Source organism: Ixodes scapularis, unplaced genomic scaffold (assembly GCF_016920785.2).
Source record: "Ixodes scapularis isolate PalLabHiFi unplaced genomic scaffold, ASM1692078v2 PGA_scaffold8__174_contigs__length_109621045, whole genome shotgun sequence".
In the NCBI taxonomy this organism is placed as follows: Eukaryota; Metazoa; Arthropoda; class Arachnida; order Ixodida; family Ixodidae; genus Ixodes; species Ixodes scapularis.
In genome coordinates this window covers 99,292,443-99,318,688 of record NW_024609883.1, presented here as the reverse complement: position 1 = coordinate 99,318,688, position 26,246 = coordinate 99,292,443, and the positions used below count along the sequence as shown (strand labels likewise).

Genomic DNA, 26,246 nt, shown 5'->3' with positions numbered 1-26,246 from the left:
CTCTCCGAGCGCTTGCCAGGGCGGGCCGCTTATACCGAAAAATAAAGCCATCAGGATGAAAATAATCCATGGGGAAGGGGAACAGAGGGACAAAGGACAAACACATATCCCCAAACACAGCAGGTAACTGGTGCACGACCGAAAAAATCCGCCTGGTCCGGGTATCGAACCCGGGACCCCTCCATTACAGATGGAGCGCTCTACCAACTGAGCTAACCAGGGGTTAGACGTCAGTAGTGCAAACGGGTTTTATCAACTGCCACCAGTCTAACAACAACAAGGGTGAAGCTAGCGATTTAAAGTTATAATTATAATGGAATTAAATAAAACGTGCGATTATCATTTACGTATATTGTGTATTATATTCAGCCTATTTCTCAACACGACGGGTATCTTTCAGATTGCGTTGAAGTACCCCTTAAAGGGATCCTTCAAAGAAACATTTGTCTCCACCGGACTCCCTAGCCACGGACATTCGCTTCTTGCTCACCCGAAATCGTCATGCGGCAGGAGTCCGGGGACGTTTCTTCAGCTCCAGCCGTAGTTCTACGGATGTTTATGTGGCATAGAAAACCTATGCACCGACCACTTTTGTTTTCTTGTTTTTTTTAGGGTAATCTAATAGAACACGTGTAGAAAAAATGACACTCAAGGCCCGGATCGAAAATGGCATTGTCTATTCCCCATACCCATCGGAACCTGTGCCCGAAATGACGTTTTACCAGGTGGTGAAACAGTGCCTCGAGCAATATGGCTGCCGAACTGCTCTGGTAAGCTTGACAACGGATGTTTAATTTAACGGTGCTTTTGTATACATAGGGTGTCAGAAATACCCAGCCTCGATCTAAAATGAAGCGCAAAAATCAGCGCCAGCACCCAGACTTGGGAAGTGATCCGTTTCAAGTAACTGATTGTTTATAATCCGTTACTTTTTAAAGTAATTTTGTAATTGCTACGTCAATTTTTTTGTGGCCGTAATTTGTAATCTATTTTCGTTACAAATATCAGCAACGGAATACTTTAATTACTCGTTACTTTTTTAAATATATGAGCATATTTCCAGAAACTGGAGCAATATGACCAGGCAATCCAGCAGCATACAGATAGCAAGTTCAACGAAAGAACAACGGAAAAGAAAACACAATGCTTTTATATGTCCGGTCTCTAGAACGGCTGGAATAACGTGTAAGGCATATACAAGTATGCGAAAAACAAAGATGAAGAAGACAAGGCCGAGTAGGCGTTGTCTTTATGATATTTTAGCGGAGGTAGACGCTGCTCCTCAGCATGATCACCGTGAGCTTTCTTGGCAGAATTCCAGGAATTAATTTCGGTCGTCGTAAGCTAGCAGGATGGCGGACGTGGTTGCAGCTTTTGCTGCCCTGTCAGCTTACACGTTAATGGAGTGGACGTACATTATTTCTCTTTAGTACCATATTTTATTCTTACAATTAATACTGCGATACGGGCGCACAAAAAAATGGGAAGTAATGCTGCAGAACATTTTTGCAAACATCAAAATTGTTTCTATAGTTTTCTTGATAATTACAGAAAAGTAACGTGAAAGTAATGTCTAGCGTAACGAGTGAAGTAATCCGTTAATTATCAGCGAAAGTAATTTGTAACGGTAATTCATTACATTTGAGGCTCTAATTTGCAAATGTAATCAGGGTGTTGAACCGAAACCCCACCTTTATTTTTAGCCGAACATAAACGAAACCTAACCGAAATCTTCGCCGCCATCTTGGTATTAAAACGGGACCTGAACCGGAAAAAAACAAAAAAAACAACAACAACATAACGCTAACTGGTTCAAAGTAATTGTTTTTGCTTTTTGTTAGTATCACAAAACAAAAATATGGGAATAAAAAATTCCCAGCTTTATATCTATGTATTGATCAAATCGTCATAAACAGAATTGTTATGTAAAATAAATTGTTTGTTCGTGACTCACTGCGTCAAGTGAGTCAAGCGGAGAGGTGTCCCAGCAGCGGTGGTGGGCGTGGCAGACGCTTGTACTGCTGGAGGTCTCTGTCCAGTGTGACACTCCACGTACCATTCGGCAGCTAGAATTTGGGTCACTGTGATGACAGCGAAACTCGCGATCGCTCGTACTTTTCGCACGCATTTCTAAGAGCAACCGCCAGGATCGCTTCATCCGACAGCGTGACAGTCCGGCTCCTGTGACGTCACTTGTTGCCACTTCAGGACCACTTTTGTTGCATAGGCAGAATAGGGCGCTAAACGGACCAGTCGGACACACCCTCCAGGCACCATGAAAGAGTGGAAGCTGGGACAGTTCGGTCAGTTGGCCCGCCGCCACAAACAAACTGCTCATGTTCGTACGTGTCCCGTGTTCATGAGGTGAGACACACGCATACAAAAAAAAAAAAAAAAATAAACATGTTGCATAAAAAAAGAAGTGACTGGTGTCCCGGGCACTCCGATGTCGCGCTCCCCGAAGCTTTACTTATCCTTTCCAGTGGCGCATCCAGTTTTTGTTACCATTAAACAAACATGTAATGACAGCCCGTCGTTTAGTTTTTTTTTTTTTTTTCACTGATCTCTATTATAGGGGGCTGGATGGCACTTAGCTGCTCTCCGAGTCTGGCGCAGGTGAAGCCACCGGAAGTTCGATGCTTGTCCCGGAAGTTGGGCGTGCGCTGGGCTTCCTAGTGCATTCAGTCGATATTTAGGACCATGCTTTTTTGTGTCTTTGATTGGGTTTTAATACTCCCGTTCTGAATTAAATCCCGAGAATGAGGCGTTTGAACTTGGGACATATTCACAGCTTGATCAACTAGAATCTCAAAATGTTTACATTGAATGGCTTCCCATGATACTTCTCGGGTCCGCATGCTCTCTTACTGCGCAACAAGCGGGCTCTCTTGAGGCAACAAGCGAAAATGCAGCGCCCTCGAAGCTTTCTGAACCAGCATTCGAAAGGGTTACAAAGCCTGCCAAGCGCTCACTTCCGGGACAAGCCGCTCACTTCCGGTGGCTTCATACCTGTTTGCCCAATGTAGGGTGCCTGCATGTCTGTCTGTCTCAGGGTGAAGACATCCATTGTTGCCCTGAATGTGCCAGCGCGTGACGCTCTCACGCTCCCGGTGCGTGACTAGGGCGGTAAAATGGCGTCTATGCATTAGCCAAAGCTAAGCACTCGAGCTGAGTGACACCGGATTGCACGCACTTCAAAATGCATAAACAAACGATTGGGCGGAAAAATGGCTGAGATGTCACCACTCAAGCAAAAGCGTGCGTGTGTATGAAGGCACTCTAGCCCAATGTAAAGCCCCTTGATGTGTTTACGTGTCTTGCAAGTAGCGTCAAATGCGCGAGCGCACGAGGCCCATGTCTCGAGCGGCCCCTGGAAGCAAATGGCGGTGCAGCACTGAAATGAGCGGCCTTTGGAAGCGAATGGCGGCGGAGCACGCGCTCGCGGCACGTCTCTCGCGCGTTTTCACAACAATGGTTGGCGGTACTTGTAAAAACGGCCTTTATCAAGGGGCTTTAGCCCAATGCGCCATCCAGCCCCCTCTAGTGGAGATCAGTGGTTTTTTTATATACTTAATTGCATGCTGGCCTCCGCTCCTTTCGAGTGTATAGTCTTAGCAACAAAACAAGCAGAAAGAATAGCTTTTCACTTTGTTGGCATAGTAAGCTGGCAGTGTGCGCCGACGGGAATTCTCGCTATCCGAAGACGTGAAATGCAGTTATTGGTTGTATTACTACAGAGCTTTCTCCACGCCACTGGCGTTCATTTGGGCACCATTGCGCCACTGTCGCCACAGGCGCGAATGTTAAAATTGACGCCACTCCTTTACCCGCAAAAACGGGGATGGCAACATTCTTCTGGCATAGACTGTCTTCTACTCGTTCTTTTTTGCGGAGACGCAGCGACGAAGAAAAGTTCCGCGCTGGGGAGCACAATAGCCAACTCTCTGTAATCTCACCGATGCTCTCCAAGGGTTCGATGCTCGCATAATCGTAACACCCCCGAGCACCTCTTGCGTAAAACTGGAAGAAGTTATTTTCGAGCTTTTCTGAACGAAACCCCCTATCCCAGGAATTCTTCCGTCCGTAAGTGCATTAACGCACTAGATTTAGCTTAGAAATTGACGTCACGCGACGTCACAGTATCACGTGACATCACGTCGAGTGACGTCAACTTCTTATCTAAATGTAGCGGCGAAATGTGCCGGACGTGAACTGATATCAGGTTGCGCGACGTCATATCACGTGACACCAAGTTTCCGACCAAATCTGTCCGTAAAATCAAGTTCACAGTGTCACGCCATACTATGGCTTCATAGGACGTCACGTGACGCAGCATATTCGCCCCAAGGAGCCTAGCTTTAACGATGACGTCCTGCGCATGTCTTGTCTTCTAGACGGTATTGCCATACAAGGGTGTCGCGGATGAAGTCTGAACTGTAAACATATTGCAGGTCTGGAACGACGAAGAGGTCACTTTTGCAGAGCTCCTCAAGATGTGTCACCGATATGCCGCTGGGTTCCAGAGACACGGCGTTAGGAAAGGCGACAAGGTCCTGGTACATGTGGAATATTCCTTGGAAAACATGATTGCCATGTACAGCGTCGGTTTTGCCGGGGGAGTTTCTGTGGCATCCCAACTGATCTTGTCAGACGGTGAGGATAAAATATGGTTGTGACTTCAGCGAAAGAATATTTCGTAGAAAGGTAAACTTCACTGCTTTGACTGTCGGCTGAACAATCTGCCAATTAAAAGACGAACGCGAGATTGTGACAGAGACACTGTCAAGGTGACGTTCCTGTCTTGGGGATTGTGCCCCGTATTCGTCGATCACTGCGTCGAGAGTTTTTATTGTCTCACATCTTTCCGTGCGCGCCAAATAGTGTTTAAGGGTTTCGATCTTTCAACGTTTGCCCATACATGAAGGCAACCTTTACTGCGCAAAAACGCAATATCTAAAAAAAAGAAGCCCACAACGAAAGATGGGACAAGGAAAGGCACGTCCACTTCCGTGCTGTCTTCTTCTCTCCTGACCAAATGGGTGTGCGTTCTTTCTTGGTGCCCTTACCGGCAGGGTACTTCCCAACTCGTTTAGTATTCTCAACTACTCTCTGATTTTTTTTTTTTTTTACTTTTCTCACAGCATCAGCTGTTTCTCCCACTCCTAAGGTAATGTTCTCGCGAGTAGAGGCAGCTTCTTGGAGAGCCTCGTGCACCGGGGCTACCAAGAGCCACTGTATATATGGCAACGCAGCTACGCCAACGCAGCTACGCTGCCATATACAGTGGCTCTAGGGCTAACTGGTTGCCGGTCAGCAATGGCCTAGGTGAGGCTGACCCAACGGCCACTGTCAAACTACTTGTTCTGACTGAATTAAGACACAACTGGGAAAGACCACGATTACCATATTAACCCAAGAGCTGTATTTAGGGAGATTTTCGCCTGTGGTCGGAGCCAAGGCCGTCGCCAACGCCGACTACTCCTCCCGCGGATACAGCGTAAACTAAATGTGCAACACAGCGTCGACCAATCAGCAGATTGTGACGTCATAATGTTGGAAACTACATTTGAAGCGTGAAATAGAAGCGTTCAGTCTCGGCGTCTCGGTGACAGTTTGCTCTTGGCCGGCTTGTTAGAACAGCGTCTCAGCTGAGACTTGCTGAAAGAAAACAGAAAAGAGGAAGACGACGACGTTGAGAGGATGCCACACCGGGCGTCGGAGATGCCTCAATCTAAGCCCTGGGTTTCAGTACCTTGAAGGCGGCAGCCTAAACCAGTGCCATGGTTGACACCCCAAAAGTGTCACCGAAACCCAAAAGCAAAACAGCTACATTTATGAATTCTCATACTGTGCTGGGCATCAACATCATAATAAAAATCTTTCTTTGTACTTAAAACATTTCTGATACATCCATGAGGTGAAGCTGATCTCCCTAATGACTGCAGTATCTCTGGGTATTACCGCTACTGAAATCCTACAATAAGTGGCTTACCAAGTGGGAGTGCAGCCCTTTTTATTTGAAACGTTGTTCCGTAGTACAGGATTGATACGAGCGACTTGTACTATCGGGGAAAGATGAAAGGCGAACAGAGGAGCGCGTGGCTCGCGGTACAGGCTGCGCCGCCTGGAAGTGAGCCACTCGAAGCCCGGTCCCACCTAGTCCCACCTATCGAAGTTTTACACACGCGCCAAATTACAGCCGCCATTGCTGACCTTCTCTTGTCTTACCGAGATGCCGAGCAACTGAAACGGTAGTTGACGATCCTTTAGAAAGGCCGATGCTTTAGAAAAGGACACACTTAAATCTGATATGGCAATAACCTGGCCTGCTATGGTAATGATGAAGTGTAATAAACGAAATAAGAGGAAACAAAAACTGAAGGTCAGTTATGGCGGCGTCCATGCACAGTTGCTGCAAAGCGTCTATACCCGTTTTCACCTCAAGAAAACAGTAAGTTTTGCGCATTGTTCATACGCCGCGCCAAATAGTTCTCGCCAGATTTGGTTGTCAGAGGCACAGGCGATGCTTTTGGCGTTTGAAACGTGCACTCCTTGATAAGATAACGTGTATCCACTCTAAAATGCTAATAAATACATCTTAAATCTCCACCTAAAGGTGAAAATTAGTAATCATCCGCGAGAAGCCGGACTTTTTTTCCTATGGTTCTTGAGGTGAAAACAGGTATAGTAAGAGGGACATTTCGATTTTTTCCCGCTTATTTTTAAGGGGGACGACAGACCTCTTAATATTACATGGGGATGCTCCTTCTCAAATAAGTGAGACGCCACCCCTCTTAAAGTAAGCAATACGGCGTCTCCCTTAAGTTCGAGGTCAGTCTCCCTTAGTAAGAGGGACATTTTTGAGATATTTTCCCCCTTAAATTTGGAGAGATGGTGGCTCGCTTAAAATGCAGGGGTATAGTCCCCCTTAAGTCGGGGTCACACTGCTTGTACATCATAAAAAATACATTCTGCACACATGTTCTAAAACGAGACACCCGTGCCTTGTACGCCACGAGGCAACCAATTCAAAAAGTAGCTTTGTCACGTGGCATACAAAACACGGATATTGCGGTGACTCATTTTGGAAAATATCTGATTTTGTATGATGTATAAGCAGTGTGACCCAGGTTTTAGGTTATCTCTCTTATTGTGTCGTAGAATTTCTGCTCCTTCGTGTCTTGACTGTGAGCTGACATGCTGCACTGCAGTAATGCAGTTCTTGCAGTTTCGCTGATATTGTTTAACCAAAGGCATTGTCTGCTGCGTAACGGAATTTAAAATTGATCTGTATATTATGTTTGATAAACAGAATCAATATGTCAAATAAAACAGTCACAATCTTTAAAAGACGTGTTTTCTTTGCCATGACACAAGAAAATATATTGAAATGTCTGGATCGAAATAGAAATTTTATAACGATGTTCTGATAGCTTATACGGATAAAAAGACGTTAAAACGACGCCAGAAATCGGCGTTTCTTGGAAACTATCACAAAAGAAATTTAGTGCTGCAAAGTGACTCCTTTTGCCTATCATAAGCAATAACAATACAACCGTGCTGATTTTTTTCTTTTTCAGCGGATAACACAAAAAATAAGAATACATTTTAAGAAAAGCCGTGCGCCTACTTTCCCGCAGAACACGTAGAAAGTCAATCACCAAAACTCATGGAGGTTGCTCAGGGAATCTGGATGTCGAAAAATATGATTACACCAAAAAGTGCAGTCTGAGTTATGACACTAAGCGATACAAGCGTGGCATTTTGCTTCGATTAATGTCACAACTCAGACTGAGTTTTTTGGTCTAATCTTATGTTTCGGCATCGTGATTCGCTGAGCTGCCTCCTTGAGTTACGGTGATTGGCTATCCAAGTGCTCTTCGGGAAAGTAGATTCCTGTGCTTTTTTTTAGAGTGTAGGTTCCTGCTTCATAGGATTAAAAACAAATTACTCGGCGTTTCTTGCCATCAGCTCAGAATCTTTGTCGTTTTTGAATGGCCATAGGCAATTTTCTGAGTTTCTCCGATATGAACTGAATCGAGACTCGTCGTTTTCAACGACCAGACACTGGAGGAGTCCAAGGGTTTGTCCATATGCGGCAGGGTAGGAGAGTCCCGTTATGTAATACACCCATAAGCACATGACTAGTGCCTCCTCTAGAGTCGTGCCAGCGGAGAGTTTCAATGACCGGTTCCCAGAAACGATCTGTTTCCCCGAACCGAAGAAAGTCTTGAGTCCTGGAACTCTTTTCGTCAGGGGTACGGTCGTTCTGCAAGCCGCAATTGTTCAAAAATTGCGTCAGCGTCAAAATTATATTCCTCTTTTTTCATCCGCTTTTTCACGTACCATTGGTGATGAGAGAACTTCTGGCCAATTGAGACCTGACGATGGTCTTCAATGTTCAAGAACGTTGTTGTCTCCACAGAATGCCCCTTTTACCTCCTCCAGTTTTCCCAGCATGGTGACCATTGTGTTTTGGAACCGAAGCTGTGCATCCACTTTTAGCTGAATGAGGGACCATATTGTTTTCTTTTAGGTACAAAGGGTGGGAATTAGAATGAAGGTAATGGAGCGTTTTCACCTGTTTTCAAGCAGGCGTTAGGAAACAAATGCAAAACAAAAAATGCAAACAGGTGAAAGATTCGAAACCCAACCAGTATATGAGCTTATGACGTAACTTCTGCGACTGTTAATATTTGACACGAGAATTGACTGCTGTTTTAAGTAATTTACGAGAATCGTTTTTGTATAACCAAGACAAAACGAGAACGCACTTAGTAGTAGCGGAACATGAGAAGCCCTAAGTGCTTTGGAAAACACGGATTTCATTTGCGGCTTGAAGCTGCAGACGAGATCTTATGCATGTTTTAGAGAGCAACATAATCAACTAAACAATATATTTCTGTTAACCTTTCGGCGCAAGCCAGTCATTTTTTTTTCAGAAGCAACGCATATGCCAACAGATCGTAAATAGAGCACATACCAGAATACAAAAAGTTCATAATTACCGTGTTCGTTGTGGGCGGTGTGCGGGTGGCCGCAGTAAGCACACCACTCCGGGTGGTGCGTTCCACCGTGCAGAGTGTCCCGGTAGAGATTTTTACACAAGCAATCAGTGCAGCAACCCCGTCTGATTCCCTTCATGTCAACGTTCGTGGCCATTGCCTCACTCTCAAAACAAGATTTTTACAGCGGAGCTGTTAAGGACTAGGTTCCCCAGGATCGTGTCCGGTACCGAAACCTTGTCGACACAAACCTCCCCAAATCTCTGTACAGCTACCGCCATCTATAAGCGACGGCGACAAGCACACAACCAGTCTGGTTGCCGCCGTCGCTCGTAGATGGCGGCAACCTTTCCAGCTATCGTAAAAGAATGGATAGTTGGCGCGTTGGTGGGAATTCATCGTAGGAAATAATGGGAAAAACAGACGAAGACGAAGAAGAAACATACGTGACGAGCGCAGCGCTCTTCACGTGTGTTCCCTAGAGTGCCTTCAAACACACGCGCGCTTTTGCTTGAGTGGTGACATCTCAGCCATTTTTCCGCCCAGTCGTTTTTTTAGAGCGCAGCTCTTAGGGGCCCGTTCCCGGCTTGAGCGGCGTCGCCGTCGGCGTAACCAAGGTCATCCCAAGGTCACGTGACCCCCAAGGTCACGTGACCCCTCCCAAGGTCATCTCAAGGTCACGTGACCCCCTGAAGGTCACGTGACCCCTCGAGGTCACGTGACCCCTTCCAAGGTCATCTCAAGGTCACGTGACCCCAAGATGACCCCACGTGACCCTTTGAAGGTCACGTGACCCCCAAGTCACGTGACCCCTCTGAGGTCACGTGGTCGCCTCCCCAAGGTCACGTGACCCCCAAGGTCACGTGACCCCTTCCAAGGTCATCTCAAGGTCACGTGACCCCACGTGACCCCCAGGTCACGTGACCCCTCTGAGGTCACGTGACCCCCCGAGGTCACGTGACCCCTCCAGGTCACGTGACCCCAAGGTCACGTGGGGGTCACCTTTGGGGTCACGTGGCCTTGAGGTCACCCCCAGGTCACGCCTCCCCGAGGTCACGTGACCTCCTCCCCGAAGTCACGTGACACCCCCCCCGGAGCATATTAAAGAATGAGGGGAGGAGGAGGAGAAGGGGGAGGGGTCTACCCTCCCCTCAGTACCCTTCACTCCTCCTCCTCAAGAGCTGCGCTCCAATTCGGCGTTACAGGGATTTGTAAACGGCTTTCACTTTTTTTTATGCGTCTTGAAGTGCGCGCAATCCGGTGTCACTCCGCTCGAGCGCGTAGCTTTGGCTAATGCATAGACGCCATTTTACCGCCCAAATCACGCACCGAGTGCGCGAGAGCGTCACGCGCTGGCACATTCAGGGCAACAATGGATGTCTTCACCCTGAGACAGACAGACATGTAGGCACCCTAGTGTTCCCTCGCCCTCGTCTCTCTTGCGCGCTGTATCCTACGCTCTTATCAGTTTCGGTTCAGACTCATGTTGGGCCGTGCGCGTGCCCTTTCGGGAAAAGAAGACTGGGTGCGGAAAGAGCGGCGACGTACGCAGCAGCGCGAATGGGTCCGCAGCCGACGTGAAGCCGCTGTCGCCTCGACTTCCACTGCGTCCATCGCTTAGACTCCTTCGCGAAAGACGAGCACATCGCTCGCCTGGAAAGCCGCCGCCGAGAACAGAACCAGCGATGTAAACGGCGCCGGCGGGCTACGGAGGCCAAGCGCAAGCGCGAGGCCCGGCGATGACAGCACTTCACGCCGGCTGAACCCCCAGGTGCGACGGCGAGGTTCCGGAGGGAGTTTATGGAGAACCCGTTTGGGGTCACGTGCGCCGTGTGCGACCGACTCTGGTTCGCCGGAGACTTATCCACGATCGGCGGCGTGTCGGACGAGAAGAATCAAGAAACGGGCGCGTGAGCGTTGCGGCAGTGTATCGAGTCGGCGGACGTCTACAAAGGACCGGCGTGCAGAACGTGCCGAGATTCCCTCCTCAAAGGCGCGGTGCCCCGGTTCACGGCCGTGAACGGCTACAAGTACCCACCCGTACCGGATTACCTACCGAGGTTGAACGTGGTAGAGGAGCGACTAGAGGCGCCTCGACTCCCGTTCACGAGCCTTCGGCGGTTGACGTGGTATAACAAAGACAAGCGGGGTCAATACGGTTCTCACATAACCAATTACCCTATACACATTAATCCTTACATTTATAAATACTTAATTTCCACCATAGTACAGCTTTGCTGGTTTTCCTTCTTCGCGAGAAAGGAAAGTCTGAAAGTTTTTTTTTTTTGCTTTACACAGGTGAGCCAATCTTTCCACGATTTGAGCGAAAGCTTCCACCAACGTCAGGCGCATCTGTAGCAAATCCTGGCGCGATACGTTAAAGACCCGATTTTGCCGTCCCTTCAAACGGCCATCGATTCCTTTGACCCACGCGGTATATTGGGTAGAAATGTTTCTCGCTTTAACAAGCATCTGACATTAGTGGTACCCAAGTATTGTTGGCGTTGTCAACATTGCAATCCCCAGGATTTCGTCATCGAGCTTCGCAACCACCGCGGTGACGATTTCGAAATGCGACTCATACAAAACACGCCCACTGCAGCATGTTATCGTTCATTTGCCTACTTTATTCGTTTCAGATGATATTCTTTACAGGATTCGAGACAGCAATGCCGCCCACATCCTCACCTCAGCCAGTGAAGCTAAACGATTCGCCAACTTGAGTGACAAGGTGGACGTAAAGGTAGCCACACACTAGCCACTCCAGCAGCTTAAAAGGGCCTCACCGTTTGGCAAACGGTGAAGGCTATGGTTCCAGTGAGCCAATCAGCGGACCAGAGAGGCACACGTGACTACTGTATCTCACTAGTTGCTACCGAAGCTACGGACAGAGGAAAACCTCTTTGTACGAATTTTGAGCGGCAGGTAATCTCTGAGGAGTACGCAAGTGACGTGACTCTCGCCCCTGCTTACCTCAGTCTCTTAGTAGGGGCTGTCACGTGCTTCGCCTTCGTCTCTCTGATTGGCTCGAGGGGGCCGCAGCGTTTGCTCTTTGCCAGGTTAAGCCGGGGTCACACTGCTTATACCGTGTAAAGACGATTGTCTGCAAATAGATTCGAACGCGAGTAACCGCGAGATTCGTGTTTCGTACGCCACATGTCAGACTTCAAGTGAAAAACATGGTACGCGACAGTCGAACCACGGATATTGCGGTTACTCAAGTTTGCAGACTGTCTTTTGATATCTGTGTGAGCACTGTGATCCCGGCTTTATGGTGAAACCGCTGATCTTTATGACAATTGCTGGATCGTGCTTCCCCGCTCCGCGAATGCGGCAACCGTCGGACATCTTAGAACATTTGCTCTAGCGCAGTCAATCCTAGACACTCGCAATGGTTACCATCTCTAGGTCACGTGACAACAAATGCAAAAGTCACGGGACAACCGCCTTGACAACGCTTCAGCGGATGTCGTAAGATGGCCGACCAGTGACCGCAATCGTGCAGTGGGCTCGAAGCGGGGAAGCGCGATCCTGCAAGTGTCATAGATATCAGTGAGTGACACGAAGGATTAGCGCCAAGATGTCTTGGTGGGACCCTCTTATGGCTTACATCCGTGACGTCATGACCGTGAATTTGCCTCGCCGTGACGCCCCGAGAAATGACCTTGATTATTTATCATCAGTTGCGACGACACTTTCGAGGATGCGGAAGTACAGTAGAAGTTAGGAGCCGTCGCGTTCTTAAACCGACACTGCGGGTGCCGAGTGCTAACATGCTTGTTTTACCGCTGGTTTGGCGTGGGAAGCTTACCACAGCGCGCTTTTGGTCGCGCGCATCGCTAACAATACTTGGTGATGAAATTTCGCGTCACTTGAAGAAATTCGGACAGAGACACGTACACTGCATCAGCGATCGGCTCGTGCTGACCACGAGTTCCAGCGTTCCGCAGATGAGCCCAGTGGACTGCACCAGTGGTCTACACGTGACTCCAAAGAGTTTAAAAACAAACAACTATTTAAAAACAACTGGTCCGCTTGACATATTGTGGCGATTAATCGCGCGTGTTCAACGCTTTCAGGGTTACTTCTGCGTAGGAACCGCCCCTGGTTTTGTTTCGGTGCTCGACTTCAAGGAAATAAACGAAGACACCTTCCAGGAATTTCCCGTGGCCGACGTCAAGAATGAAGTCATCGTACTGTTGTACACATCGGGAACAACGGGTAGCCCGAAGGCCGTTGAACACACGCACTACAGCATCGTGGCCCATTTACATCGGCCCGGGTGAGTTCTTGAACTTAGGTTTACGCGCGGCGGAGGCGTACTATAATCGACAGACAATTTTTTTTTAAAGGGCCACTGAAACTCCAGAGCTCGTAAAACTCCAGAGCTCGTCTAAAACGATGCAAGTTCTAATCAAATATACGGAAAAAACAAAAAACCGCAACGCAAAAAAAAAAAAAAAAAAAAATTCTTTACGCGCGCGCGTGCATTTTTATTTTTGGCGTTATTCTATCCCGCTCCTCACCTCCTCGCTTCTTTTGATTTGTGATGTCAAATATAATGAAATTCGGAAGCTTTGTAGGCGACATTTTTGTAACATTTAATAACGCATTAGTAGAGCATGTTTTTAACGCAATTGCGAACGCACTACAGCCCTCATTTTTGAAATACCTGAAATCGGAAACCGGTATGATGTTGCCACGTCGATCTTTATCTTCCCTCCGAAAACATGGCAGCGCTCGTCGCATGTAGCAGATAGAGTGCCTTCATACACACGCGCGCCTTTGCTTGAGCGGTGACATCTCAGCCATTTTTCCGCTCAATAGTTTTTCATGCTTTTTGAAGTGCGCGCAATCCGGTGTCACTCAGCTCGAGCGCGTAGCTTTGGCTAATGCATAGACGCCATTTTACCGCCCAAGTCATGCAGCGAGTGCGCGAGAGCGTCACGCGCTGGCACATTCAGTGCAACAATGGATGTCTTCACCCTGAGACAGACAGACATGCAGGCACCCTAGTAGCAGAGGATGACCGGTGAGTCGGGGAATCGGACGAAGTAGTCTTTTTTAGGTGTCCGGCGACCTCTCAGACTTCGAAAAGGAAATCGTCAAACGGTCAAAACAACTGGGTTTGGTGTTTATGTATCTTAGTTTCGATTGTGACTCTGCCGGGGCAGCCTTTAGCGCAGGACCGGCGAGGCGTGGCCTCTCACGTCGCTCACAAAAGTTCACTGCGCGGTCTCTTGACCTCACGCCGTTTTAAAGAATTTGAGATGGCTCAAAGGGCCCTAAACGAACTTCCAAATCGGAAGTCAAGCGTCGTCTGCTCGCAGCGATAGGCGATGTGCGACACGACACTTCGGGTCGCGGCGGCGACGTCGGTTCGGAGGGGAGGCGTGAAAGAAACTCGACTCGCAGGATGGCTCAAAATTTGACGTCACTGCACTGGTGTGGATTGCCGGGGAACTTCAAATTCGGCCATTTGGATTTTTTCTTTTTTACTTCACAAATATGGATTTCTTAGGTTTCGAATTTTGGGGGTAATGTCCAGGCATCGTTGTCCATCGTTTAGGATAATAAAAATCAGAACAAAATGTTCAGCCTTGCTACTCTGGTGAAGAAGGAAGACCAGCGAAGCTGTACTATGGTGGGACGACCTCAAGGACGACTTCCTTGTGAGACCTAAAGGACGACTTCTTTTACGACTTTAAGGACGACTTCTTTTTCGACCTCAAGGACGACGCCTAGAGGACGACGTCTAGGACGACCTCAAGGTTAACTTCTAGGACGACCTCAGGGACGACATTTAGGACAACCTCAAGGACGACGCCTAAAGCAACCTCAGGGACGACGTCTGGGACGATGTCTAGGACGACCTAAGGACGACGGTTAGGACGACCTCAAGGACGACTTCAGGATGACCTCTAGGACAACCTCAAGGATGACTCCTAGGACGTCCTCGAGGACAACCTCTCTGACAACATCAAGGACAACCTCGCGGATGACGTCTAGGACGACCCCAAGGACGACGTCTAGGACGACCTCGAGGTCGACACCTGGGACGTTTCCTAGAGAAATTTAGCCTGAAGGAAATGCTCGAAAGGTAGCCGCCATCTATGAGTGAGGCCAGCAAACCGGTTGTCTGGTTGGCGCCGTCGCTCATAGATGGCGGTAGCTGTCCAGAGTTTTGTGTCGGCATTTGTTTGGTACCGGGCACGATCCTGGGAAACCTAGCCCTTAAGAGCTGCGCTCTAAAACAATTATTTGGACGTGTCAGTTCCACCTCTAAATTATTTTGCGAATACTTCGAAGAGATTATGCTAGGCTGGTTGAGGAAATAACAAAGTATTTTCTGGAACAAACTGCCAACCATTACGGACGTCGAAAATTAAAGAAAAAACTAATTAGTAATTTTTACTCCCTAATATAAGCTAATTAATATTTTAATAAGTGAAGATAAACGTTTTTTTCTTGTTAGGAACGTTCTGAGCGTCGTCAAGATCCTCTAAATCTGTCAACTTCCGAACGACTTCGTAGAGGCGCGGGGCTGCTCTAAAACCGCTCTTGAAGCGGGCGCAAGGCCGGTGATGCGAAAACGTTGATGATATTCTTATCGTTCGTGTTTTCACTTCCCCGGCCTTGTACGTCCTGCACAAGTAGTAACTTTAGCGCACACCCTGGATTCCCATGTGCTTCGAGTCGTCCTAAAATTAACTTATTTAGGAGTTTTCGCTGACGCTCAGCAAGTCTCTAATTGGAACCATATGTTTATTTTCGTTACTTCAAAAGTCAATTAATTGGTAAGGTTTAGGTAACTATAGTTCGCTAATCAGTATGTTTTGCTATTCCTGACGTCCACCGTGGGTTGTTTCTCAATATAGTTTATTTTTCTCACCCATACTGCCAGAAATTTTCGAAAGTAGGCGCAGAAACGGGCCAGTATGCGAAAATAGGATAATACATTTTACTCCGCTCATTCGCCCTAGGCAGCGCTGCTACAGCACCAAATGCTCCCCTAGCGGAGAGAACAGCTCGTTTCCGAGAGAACGCACGCGCGAGTCGCGCTGCTTTCGAGGGAGAGGGCCACCGCCGACCTACCGAGACACCGGATTTGCCAAGACAGCAGAGACGGCTGCCCCGCCGTTTTGAAGGTTGTCCACACGACGATAGATGGCGGCAGCCATCCCTCTCAGTTCAGGGGAAATCGCCGAGGTTGCTTACTTTCAGCTTTTCCTACTACGTAAAGGTTGTCGCCGCCAAGGCCACTGAAATTTCGCAGGGTGTGACGTACTCCTTATAACTCCGTTTCGCGTTAAATCCTACGGCAGTCGATGCCGCGATCGGAAACACCAAGTCAAGCAGAGCACCAAAAGTACATCGTCACGGCGCTCATCATCTTTGTGCGCTTACTGTAACCGACTAAACCAATACCGCACAGGCAATGCGTCGCGTTCCTGCAGTGCTTTCTTTTGTGCTTGCGCGTTTTGCTGACTCACGATATCGTCCCGCTCTACCAGCAGCGAACTTCGCTTCTTTCGCTCGCTCTTGGAGCCGACGTCGCACAGCCGTCGCTTTAGGTCGCGGACCAGACTACGCACTATTTGCTCGAAACTGGAGGAACTGGACACGAGCACTCTATGCGAACAGCAAGTCGTCTGCTTTTTGCGCAGGAGTTGCTGTGACGTCAGAACGACGCCGAGCTCTGATCGGCTTTGATTGAAAGGATAGAGGGTAGAGCTCGATGCTAGATGCTTTGAGGTCTATACCACTTCTCTTTTTACAATCAGCCAATAAGGGCCTGGCGTTGTGACACCGTCGCAACCACTATTAGCCCCGAGAGCGAACACAAGCGTCGCTGCGGTCGCCGCGCCCTGATTGGGTGAGGTGTACCGTGACGTCAGAGGGAGGACTCCGCTCCGCGATCTCGCATCGGCTCGCTTCCCAGCACCGTTTTCCTGGTTTGGCGTTGTGTGCCGCAAGCTCTTCGAGGAGCTGGACTTCGTTCACCCGGTGTACAAGACGTTGGGTTAGGCCGATAAATTGATGTGCTTCCGTACATTTTATAAGCCTGCTTGTCTCTTTTACCTTTAAAATTGGGTTACAAATCCCGAAAGCAATCGGCGGAGGCAATTCCGCCGATGAACCTTCCCGTTCGTCCACACGACACAAGGCAATCTTGCGAGGGGTCGGTGAAGTGGTGGCGCAAGTGTTCCAGACGCTGGAATTCTGTTCCTTGCATGTTCATGATTTAGGACGATATTACATCCCGCTTTCAAGGCATTTGAAGTGGCATTCATATCATCGGCCTTTGGGTGGTCGGCAATTTAGCTCGCGACCCCGACTCTGCGCTGCCACTCTGCATGCACTGGTTCGCAGATATTTTAAAGGCCCTGTTTCTGATTATCTTTGAAGTGCTCGTGGAACAGGGTTGTTTTACATAAATGTAGTTTCTTCATGAATTAATTATATAGTTTATACACGTATGCAGGCATATTTCTTGGAAGATGCACAATTACTGGAAATTAGTTTGTATGGTAGCAGCAAAAACGGCCGGACTGCCCCCAGTTGCCTGTATGATATGTATGGAACTGCCCAAAATATGCACAGAAATAGTGCCGTAATTCGGAATGTTTATACTTTTTTCTTGACATTCTTTATTCCAGTCTTGGGTATTCGGAAAATGCATCGTTTAGTCTGAATTGTTATTTCTAATTAAAAGAGACACTGCTGCAGGTCCTCCAAAAGCTTTTTCAGTCTGACAGTCTCCAAACTCCCTACAGCTGGACTCTCTGACAACAGAGGAAAACAGGAGTGAAAGCAAGCATTGGATTGTCTGTCCAGTGGTAGATGCAGCACTAGTAGCAGAAAATGTGGAACCTGTGAAGGGCGACAGTCTGCGTGAAGAAGCTTCTGGTATTTTAGCTTCAGGACAATTCGATTTAATTAAAATATCAATTTTACCTTCGCTTACGGTTGTTATACATTAGTTGAGGGTTGATATAAACAAGCCCACACATACCACCCGTGTAGTCCGTTGAAATACTATCCGAATCCAGCAAAGGTCAAATGCGAGCAATGCATATAATAAATGTTCCTTGTTTATTTACTTTGCCCCTGCACTTGGGCTGTCTTACTTGTGATTCTCTCCCCATGATCCAGACTGTATTTAGCATGTTGCTCGAGCAGCATGCAGATTTTCTGCTTCGGCGATCGTGTAAAAAAGCAGAGATACAAAAAAAAAAAGAAAATAGTACACATAACCTGCCAATTCATTCAGACCATCAGCAGCATTTATTGTGCGAGATGTAAATCTATAGTGCATGATGCTCCTGCAATTGTGGCCATACTTCTTTATTCTCATATACCAGCTGCGATTCATGCGTTGCGTGCCCTGTCAACCATGCTTAAAATGTTGGTTGAAGTTTCGCCTGTAGCTACAGGCCATACCTCAATAAAGGCGCATATAAAAATTTACACTTCCTACGAAAAACACGCCAAAAAAAAAAAAAAAATTAAATAGAAAGGAGCGCGCCGACAGCTAGCGTCGTCCCAGCCTCCACAGGGCGAGCGGGGCGAGTCGGGGAAAAATTCTCTCCTCGCCGTGACGTCACCCCGGCTCGCCGTAAGGGGGCGCCACGCGAACTTCTCGGGGCTAATGCAAGAAGCAGACGAACTTGCGCTTCAAATGCCTGTGGGCGGAGCCAATACCACCTAGAATACACGGCCCGCGTGTGGCGTCATCGTTTGTAGATCCCCCCGACCTGCCTCCAAGCGGCAAACACGCCAAAGCTCAATGAAGCGCCGCAAAGCTATACGCCTCGCAAGTGGGCTCATTTTCGTCTTCTGCGCATGAGAAAGGAAGTAGCGGTGACGTCAGAGCGCCGAGCCCTGATTGGCTGATCGCGACCCCCTATCTCAGCGTCGTCTGCTCCTTTGCAACGTCGCCTGCTCGCAACGTCGCCTGCGTCTGTCTTACCTTTCCTGCGACTTTCGGAAGTGCAGGTCTTTACGAGCGAGCTCGACTTAGCCTTTCAGAGAGGGCAGACGAAATAACTCGAGCGGTACGTTGTTTTTGTCTAACAACTAGCAGACGCGCATCAAGGAGAGAAGTCAAAAGACTCACTGGCGAGGTGTCCCGAGGCGCCGAGGTTTGTTTGCTAAGAACGGAGAGTGAGGATGGTTAGTGTCCGCAAGTTCCCTCCCAAATACTTTTTCCCTCCTTTCGTGTGCGGCGAGACTCCTCACTCTTTAACGGCGTCTGCTTTACGTCTGCTAGTCAAAGCGACGGCTGCTTTACCTTTCCTGCGTCTGTCTGAGATTCACCGCTTTTTTACCGGCGAGAGTCACCGTTGCCTCGGAAAGAAAGGAGATGACAAGAGGAAGAGATGGACCTCTTAATCAAAAATTGAGGTCAGCGATCAAAGTATAAGACGGGAAGGGTTCACAAGGGTCGCGCGAGCATATTCCATTCATCACGCCAGCCGGTCGTGGGCAGACGGTCGTCGAGTCGGAGTGCCTGCTAGGCCTATCTGCCGTGCTCGCTTGGTCGTTGTCGGTGGAATCGTGGCCGTTGGAGCTTTTCCCGGGTGTTTGTGGATCCAGCGTTTTTGTTCGTCGTGGTCTGTTTCAAGTACTTTTTACTTTTTTCTTGCTGCTTGAAGTCGGGACGCGTGAGAAGCGCACGTAGGAAAATAAACGTCCGTTGGTCGTCGCGACCGCGACGCTGTCGGCCATGCTAATTTGATCGTAAGAAGTGCGTAAGACAGCTTCGGAGCTGTCGTAGGATTTTGTCGTAACCTGCGCAAAACTTACGAAAATTTCGTTTCGTGAATACGAATTTGTTCTCAAGTTTTGTCTTGCGCATATTTTTGGCGTAAGATCGTTTTGTGAACCTCTGCACTTTCGAAAGTCGCAGGAAAGGTAAGACAGACGCAGACGACGTTGCGAGCAGACGACGTTGCAAAGGAGCAGACGACGCTCAGATAGGGGGTCGCGATCAGCCAATCAGGGCTCGTCGTTCTGACGTCACCGCTACCCCCTGCGCAAGGAGCAGACGAACTTGCCCTCCGCATAGCAGACGAGCGTTCGTTTTTGCGTCGCCGGGTAGAGAGGCGCTGCCAAACACGCTGGTGCCCTGGTGACTATGCTGACGCAGGCTACCTGGCGCTGCGTGCGTCCACTATAGTGATGACGTATGGGAGGGGAGGCGCAGGTTATATGTTCTTGGTGGTATAGGCAGAGAGTACGCTTGCAAGCTGCCTCGCTTCCAGCGCTAGTCTGGCCACCTATAGATGGAAAATGGTTTGTTTGGGCGCACCTCTGGCAACCATCACGCAAGTAGCAAGGTGGCGGTGCCCAGAGGCAGTACTTGCAAACCTCGGTGTGCCAGCACACCATCAACAAACAACAATGTGCCCCCCCCCCCCCCCAAAAAAAAAAAGAATAGTGTTTGTTTTTATTTTTATTTTTTTAACGAAAATAAACGCATTGGTGAACCCCCATTCTCCGCCAAAATATAGCGCAAGCGGTCCGAATTAGACGCCAAAGGTTCTTGAGTACTAACCGTCATCTTATTATTAACTTAATGGGGCGATGCAACAATTTTCGTACTTTGCGCAAATAACGCTTAAAATGGATCCCTGACGGTAATGACCTATGAAACACGCGTTCGTTTTCACCCCACGCAATAGAAGTTCTAGAAAAAAATTAAAGAAAAACGAGCACCTTTCACCCCCTCAACTATACTTCGTTTCAGCTTCCGTCCGAGCGCAGCCAAAGGCTGAGGGACGGTTCGCAACTTCGAGAAGAGCATTCCTACGCACCACAAAGTAGTCCGCAAAAGTATTTCTCTTTTAAATAACTGTTTTGTGCGTAAACAATGCACAATATTCCAGATATGTACTGCTGAGAATTATTTGCAACTAAAGGAATTAATTGTATGAAGTTTATGGTTTTATTAATATATGTGAATGCATGTGGTTTGGTGAAATCCGCTGGCAACACGGCTGCAGCGCTCAGTTTTTCTGGGTGATTTCGTTCCCGTAATGGCCGAATCATGTGCTTGCTGCTTTCCTCGTCGAGTCGTTTGGGCGTCAGGCGCGAGAGGTCGTGATGAATGTCTGCTTTGAAATTCGGCACGAGACTCCGGCCGCGTCGTACCGCGAATGCGTTGTAAACAAGAAAAGCGCCCGGGCCACTCCAATTCACTGACACGCGGCGAACTCAGGGCACCCCTTTACCTGCCGATCACATTGAACGCCGATAAGCTGGGAAAAGGACTGCGCCTCGAGCCCTGGTATATTTAGACAATACAAAGAAACACCAACGGCCGGGTCATCGGGCACCTTGCAACGTGTACTTACATAAAGAAACTATGCCGAACAGGTGGAAAGCTCGGGCACAGACGGCAGCGGCCAGCCTACTTACTGACATCCCCCGTGACTAAATTTCAGAACGCGAAAGGGAATTTTTTAAACCTGTAGCAGACAATACCGTTGATACACCCGTAGCAGACGAAATACTCGGCAAGCGCGGGCGGCGCGGACGACCAGCGGCGCAGCGGAGTGATACAAAGGTGCAGGCGAGATCGCGTGGCCTCTTGCCGGCGTCTGATTGGCTCCGGTCACACGTAGGTTTGGCTGCGCTCGGACGGAAGCTGAAACGAAGTATAGCAGTCAGAACAACCGGCCACGTGATCTGGAGCCGATTATGCGCCACCAATGTTGATCGTAGCCACGCGCTGGAGCTGGCAAAGCATAGGACACGCGCCGAGTTCCAGACATTGTTATGGCTCGGTTATTGTCGTCGTTGCAGCGATTGGACACGGGCCACTACCCGAGTGCATGTCGATGCATCGATTTTCACGAGCCGAGATCGAATGCGTACACAGTCTTCACGTCCACTGTGTGAGCAGCATTTGAATATCGTCACCACAAAGCTCGATGACGCATTCCCGGGGATCGTACTGTTGCCATTGTCCCCCCAGCTCCGTCATCAAATTTCGCGAAGGAGCAAAAGGCGGCTTTGGAAGGAGAGACTGAAAGAAAAGCTCCGTTTTCATCCTTTGAATTCCGCCGCGACGAACACGCTTCATGGTCAGTGGGGTTGCGTTCGAGTATTCTTGGGTCCCACTATAGTGCCAGGAAGCTGGTGTAAAGTAAGAAATATTCCTACCCAATGTCGTCGCACAGCCCCTTTAAAAGTGATGTTCCAAAAATTTCGCTGAGAGAATGGGGGCCCGTTTTTACCCGTTTTCGCTAAGTGGCGCCATTCAGCTCCATATATATTTAGAGCTCTGTCGGTCACCATTTTCCCGTTGCGAATTTCAGAAAATCACGTACAACTCTTGAGTAATATAAGGATTAGTGCTGAAACTTTGGCATCTGGATCTTACCACTATTGCGCTACATTTTGGGTGAGAGTGTATGCGATCGTCGATGCGTTATTTTTACGATAAAAAAAAAAAAAAAGATCATAATCCTGTAACTTTTCTTTGGGACACCCTGCACAATACTCAGTTCGCAACAACTCATATAAACCCAAATACAAACAAACTCGCGTCTGCTCACGCCAGCTGCGGGCATTGCGCGTGCGCAGAAGACAGATTCGCGTGAGATGAATCGACTACGCATGCCCATGCAGTGCCGATAGCAGCGCCACCCAGGCGTTGTGACGTCAATTAAGGGTCGAGTAGGGGCGCATAGCGCGTAAACTTTGACGTGATGGTGTTGTATCAATAGTTGTTTAACGTAACCAGTTCTTAAACCGTCGCTGTGTGTGTGTGAGTGTGTTTTTGTTTTCTCTTTCAAAATGTTAAGGTCTCATGAAGTGTCCAGCGACCAGGAAGTTGTTGCTTCCTGCCTACCTATATCATCGACTATTGCGTACCGGTTTTACCTGGAAGACATCACCTCTGGAGCGAAAACTGTCCTTTTATCAAAATCTATGAATATTGACAAAATGGTTGATGCAATGAAAAAATACAAGGTATGACGACACGCACATTATATTTTCATACGCTAACAGGGTTGCGCAATATTGTGTCACGCGATTTCTTAGCCGCTAGTACCTCACCAGCAAAGAGTAACAAGTTTGTATATTAAAAAAAAGAAGTAAAGTCATTCTAAAGCGTACATGTCCCCAAAAAAGATTTTTTCTTTAAAATAACATTGCGTTAAACAATTTAAAACTGCAGCAATGTGGGCAGACACGAATCTGACTAATTTTAAGGTGATCTAAATAGTTTCATATATAATATTTCCCAAACTTATGCACACCTTTTTGGCGACTTCCCGATTTCCCTCATCCGGGTACCTCGTTGCCAAAACGCTTTACGGTTTGTCCGAAACGCCGGGTGGTGATCTTACCTATGCATCATATGCGGGAATCTGTGAGCTAACTCTCACAAGTAATTTAGTCTTGTTTTCCGCTACATAAAAAACCGCTGCCATCAGCGTCGCACATGGACGGCGATGCGATCATAATGTGTTGAAAAATCGGAGCCATGTCTATGAAACATCGTCGAAGATAAGATATGAAACATGTGTTAATGAGTCTTTCATCGGCGGAAAAGGATGCCGAGTCTGGCAGGCCTAGAGGGTTTTATTAGCATATGCGTTATTTAACTTGAAGTTATCAACGAACAACAGCCTTGTAGTCATTTTATCTAATAAATTGTGTCTATTAATGAGGGACTATCCTTATAATTATCAGCCGTTGTAAATTATAAGAAAATTTACCTGTTTAAAAGTAAATTCAACGTTACAACTGTGTCAATCAAGCTCGATGTTAAAACACAAGGAAAAACACAGACAACCCTCAGCAACTAGAAGTGACAATGGGAACCTTCACCCGCCATCTAGTTTGTTGTTTACCTTAAAAATGGATGTATAGTAAATATTTTAATTAAATAGACCAAGAAAAAAAATGTCCCGTCATTTTTTATAAATCGTTACCTTAATCAATCCTGAGTTATAAACCCCAGATCAGCAATACGTTCTTGCTTCAATAGTTTATTGTTCCAGGCATAGCACACAAAAAGCGTTACTACAATGCTCTTACGAAGCTGGTAAACACCTAAATGTAGAACCGTCTCTAACAAGAACAACGTGCAGTTCTCACATACACAAGAAATGAATATACAGGCGTAATGAATCACGTTCGAAGGAAGGATCACGAGCTTGGTGACTATTCCGCGGCCTTATGCCGGATGTCTCTGCGAATAAGTAACAAAAAAATCGTACAAATTTTGTGTTTGAGAAAAGAGGAAAAGAAAAAAGAAACCCTTTTGGGAACAAACTTCCAGCCACGGCAAACATTAGGATTTGAAGAAGAAAAATGCGCACGAATTAGCCAAATAATTACCTAAAATGAACTACGTCTTAATGAGTGAAATCAAACATAGGTTCAATAAAAACTTTCCGGGCGACTTGGAAGATTCCTAAATCAATCCATTGTAGGAAGACTCGAAGCACGTGAGAAGTTCTTATTCGTGCAGCAGGGGCTGGGGACGTGAAAAAGCAGATGATTTTCTAAACCGCGCTTTCTCGTCGCCAGCTTTTCCCCTGATCCACGAGAGGGAACTTTAGCGCTACGTGATTTGAGTCTTACTAAAATTGATCGACTTAGGGGTCTTCGATGACGCCCAGCACGTTTCTAACTGGAGCCATATGTTCACTTCCATCAAATAGGCTGTTTTTTTTTTCGGTCTTCTACACGATACTCGGAAAAATTAATCTATAACGGTTACAACAACTCTTGGTTAAAATGTACTCAGTTAGATCTCTTGATTCCTAAATAAAAAAAAGGAATTTACATTTACTCTAAAAAGTAACTCTGATTACATCAGATCTTCCAAACGACATATTTTTCTCCCGGTTTGAAAACGGGTCTATCGTACTTTCTATTAAAGGATTGGAATCACCGAAGTAGAAACTCCACATCTTCTAAAACCGCCACTTTTAGAAGACTACCCTTCTGCCGGAGATTTGGTTTGAGGTTTGTTTGACTGGAAACTTTTAGAAACAAAGAGCGCCATTAGAGAAGGCAGAAACAAGTAGTAACGGCTTCAAGTAATGTTAGTACTTCGAACAGGAAGCAAGTTACTCTCGCAATTACTTCCTAATTAATCAAAGATTACAAAACCACCCTAAATTGTAATTAATTACAAGTAAACTGATCACTTGTAATGACCACCATACAAGTCTCTTTGTCTTTTCTAATTCCTAACGTTCGGCATGGCTGGCAGTTTGCTCGCGAGAAAAAGTTCTTCGTTTCCCTTACCCTCCATATTTGTAAAGACTATTAAAGGGGCACTCAAGTGGATTCCAAGATCATCTGTTTATTGTCAAAACGCAAACCCGAAATTTCATTCAAGGGCGGCCGATTTCCCTCTTTAAAATCCAATCGAATACGCGCCACGCTCGCTTTCCTGCTACGTGGCGCAAAACATCAGGGGGCGCAGAAGAGGGGAGGGGGGGGGGGGAAGGGGGAATGGGGGAATGGGGGCGTGGGCACGCAACAGCCAATCACGAATAACGGCTTTTTGGCAGATTGAATTTTCGAATACTCGCGCTTTCGAAAATTCAGTCTACTGGGAAGCCGTCACTTGTGATTGGCTGTCGCGTGCCATCCCCTGCTGCCCTCCCATCCAGTAGCGCCACCTGGTGTTCTGCTCCACGCAGCAGAAAGAAGGGCAGGGCACGGTTTTTGATTGCATTTTTAGCAGGGAAATGGACCGGTCGTGAATCTGATATCGGGTTTCCTGGGATGCTTAGAGCCCGCAGATTGAGTTATGTCAATATAGACGATATCAGAGTCCTCTTAAGTGTCCCTTTAAAAGTGTTTTCAGAAACGCCTGCGGATATACTCGACAATCGTGAGATACTCGTTCACAGACGACCGCCTCTGCAATTACGAATGTTACAAGAGCAGGGTGTTACCCCCAAGAAAATGACCGGGTTTCTTTCACCGCAAAAATAAATTGTACGCATTGCTTGAAGATCATTCTGCGCCTTATTGTAGCGACAGTGCTCGAAAACGAGATGCTAATTACTTTTAGCTTTTATTTTTGCGCTAAAATAAACAAACAAAAAATAAACTATTTTTTTTTTGGGGGGGGGGGGGAGGAGGGGGGAGCACGTTTTTGGTTGTTTTTGTTCCCCAATATATCACACAAAGAATAGTACACTATACTACAAGTTCAAATAGAGTATTTTCAAGTAATAATCATTGGTATATAAAATA

General features: G+C 47.4%; 1 protein-coding gene across 1 annotated transcript in view; it reads left to right on the top strand.

Annotated features, from left to right (window-relative positions):
* Positions 1-641: 641 nt before the first annotated feature.
* LOC115310371 (peroxidase) overlaps positions 642-26,246 on the top strand; it is an 85,815-nt gene continuing 60,210 nt past the window's right edge. Inside the window, exons 1-4 of the mRNA XM_040498927.2 lie at positions 642-770; positions 4,452-4,653; positions 11,645-11,748; positions 13,085-13,287. Of these exons, the coding sequence (XP_040354861.2) occupies positions 642-770; positions 4,452-4,653; positions 11,645-11,748; positions 13,085-13,287 (638 nt within the window). The remainder of the gene's footprint in view (positions 771-4,451; positions 4,654-11,644; positions 11,749-13,084; positions 13,288-26,246) is intronic.